At 32.4% G+C, this 2,506-nt stretch overlaps 1 protein-coding gene across 1 annotated transcript; it reads left to right on the plus strand.

Annotated features, from left to right (window-relative positions):
- Window positions 1–1,293: 1,293 nt before the first annotated feature.
- Window positions 1,294–2,500, plus strand: LOC126909567 (uncharacterized). Its single transcript, XM_050692002.1, has 2 exons — window positions 1,294–2,266; window positions 2,333–2,500. The coding sequence occupies exons 1-2, from the start codon at window positions 1,821–1,823 to the stop codon at window positions 2,373–2,375; spliced, it is 489 nt and encodes a 162-aa protein (XP_050547959.1). The 5' UTR covers window positions 1,294–1,820; the 3' UTR covers window positions 2,376–2,500.
- The last annotated feature ends 6 nt before the right edge of the window (window positions 2,501–2,506 follow it).

Consider the following 2,506-nt stretch of genomic DNA (forward strand, 5'->3'; position numbering starts at 1 on the left):
GAATACAAGGATGAGGGCGATGGCGAAAAATACTTTTGAAAAAGATTTTTACAAACTTATGAACAATTCCGTGTTTGGTGCCTTTATTTTTTCATATATTTATTATTATATACTTAACGATTATTATTTTGTAATTAAATATGCATAATATTTTAGGTAAAACGATGGAGAACGTTCGCCTAAGATTGAAAATGGAACTTACGAGCAGCGAGGAAAGATACAGAAAACTTGTCAATTTACCAAACCATAAAGGCACAATAATATATGGTGACAACTGGTGTGCTGTACATTTACATAAAGACGATTTAGTTTTTGATAAGCCCATGTACATAGGATTTGCCGTTTTAGACATATATAAAACTCTAATGTATAATTTTTTGGTGTTAGGTATAACATTTATCGGTTTATCATCATATCCTAGCTGTGTTACAATGAAATGACTGTCATAATTTGATAAGTTATGAAAAAAACATGGCACGAATTTAGGAGATTTTAAATTTAAATTACACTCATTACATATTGTCTGTCGATATTTAGAAGTTAAATGATCATGATCACGCACTGGTTGATTGTTTGTAGAGAATTTTTTAGAGCATAAAGGACACGAACCCCGTTTTACTATATCGTTATGTTTTTTCGCGTCAGCATGCTTAAAAGTCATTGGCATGTTGACATGTAACATTTCCGATATATTTCGAGCTACTTTAACAATTTCTTGAACAAAATGTTTAGCCACCGCACCCTTTTCTCCAAGACCGTCCCCTCTGTACAACACTGGAGACGTTGGAATTGAAAACTGCTGTAGTAATGTAATTGGTATGATTTCTTTAGCCTTAACATAATAACAGTAGCTCATGGGTTCATGGTCATGAGTTATTTGGGTATAATGCAATTCTTCAGAGTCGTGTTTGAACAAAACAGCTTCAAAATCCGCGTAAATGGAACAGGATGCCGTTCAGTATTGGCCCAGTTTTCAAATTTGGTTGTTGTGTTAGACTCAGGCATAACTGGTGTTATAGGCTCGTTAACTCTACAACGCTCTTTGTGTTGACGTAGAAGTTCTTCTTTGCTGGGTTTTCCTGGCTTGGAAGTGTAAGTTTTAAAGCATCTTCTACATATAACAGTTTTAGAACAAAATGACGTCATCGATGATCGTACCAGCTTAGCCAGATCGGTTATGTAACAATAATGTCTCTGGCCAGCCTCGTTTGAAATCATTAAAAGATCGAAATGATCGGGTTTTTCATCCTTGCACACTCTTAAAGGAATTACAATGTTTTTTTCTANAAATGATCGGGTAAATATGTAAATTGGTTATTTATTCGTTCATTAATATATCTAGTATATCAATCTTTATGAACCGCTTGCTATATTACACTCTACATATATAGTATTAACTTGAAAAATATCAACAATATTTGTTGAAACATGTCGTATATTAGGTTCATGGACTTGTTCATTAAAACCTAATAACCTCGCAATATTATCGGTTACCGTAAAATCAATTGCATTACTACATTTAAGTGCGCTCTTCAATGTAACTTCGTCTGGTTCTAAAGAGAACGAATGAACGTACGGTTCCAGCAGTTTTTTTAATACGGTTTCCAACTGTGACAGTTCATATGATCCAGTCGGTATTGTAATTTCCGTTGTTACATCATCAAAGTCTTTAACTCCGATTTTATTACACTCAGTTGTATTATTAGGTATAGAGTTGTTAGTAAACAAACTTAAAAGACAAATTAACATATATTAATATGATCTATTAAGTATCTCAATATATAATTATTATCAGAGGGTGATAAAATTTTTATGAGGATATGGAACATAATCGAGGGTTTTTGGAAAAACTGGATACTTCAAACTATCCAGTTAACCATCCATGTTACCGTACAGAGCGTTGCAAGATTCCCGGCACTTTCACAGACGAGACTGGTGGAGAGTTTATTTCAGCACATGTTGCTCTAAGATCTAAAGCATACGGTTTTATTCAAAATACTAAAGAAATTATCAAAGCCAAAGGCGTGGCCCATCATGCCGTAAAAAACCATATAATATTTGAAAATTATAAACAGTGTCTTTTTCAGGGAATAATCGATTTACCCGAAGATTATACTCCTTATAGAGAAATGCGATCCTTTAGATCGTACAAACACCAAATTAAGTCGATTGATAGCACAAAGCTAGCGTTAAATAGGTACGACGATAAAAGGGTTGTGTTAAAGGATCAAATTCATACATTAGCACATGGACACTACAAAATTGAGTGAGTTTGACCATCTTTATTAGCACTGTAATATACATACATATTAATTTACAAATTTAATTTTAGGAGTTTGAAAAATCAAGGCGGATTGGCAAATTTCTGTATTTAATCATACTTTGTATTTATGTAAATAATTGTAATTCTGTTTTTAAAATTGAATGTTAAAAATAGCTCATTTATTTAGAGCTTTTTCTAAAATATGTTAATTAAACTTAATTTACTTCTGTTTATGTAAATAAA

Source organism: Daktulosphaira vitifoliae, unplaced genomic scaffold (genome assembly GCF_025091365.1).
Source record: "Daktulosphaira vitifoliae isolate Bord-2020 unplaced genomic scaffold, ASM2509136v1 Scaffold_574, whole genome shotgun sequence".
Lineage (NCBI taxonomy): Eukaryota > Metazoa > Arthropoda > Insecta > Hemiptera > Phylloxeridae > Daktulosphaira > Daktulosphaira vitifoliae.

Bases quoted from the DNA above. Each gene is read 5' to 3' on its own strand.
- LOC126909567 (XM_050692002.1), top strand. From the start codon at position 1,821: ATGGAACATAATCGAGGGTTTTTGGAAAAACTGGATACTTCAAACTAT. The intron at 2,267-2,332 runs GTGAGTTTGACC...ATTTAATTTTAG, and splicing joins CATGGACACTACAAAATTGA to GAGTTTGAAAAATCAAGGCG.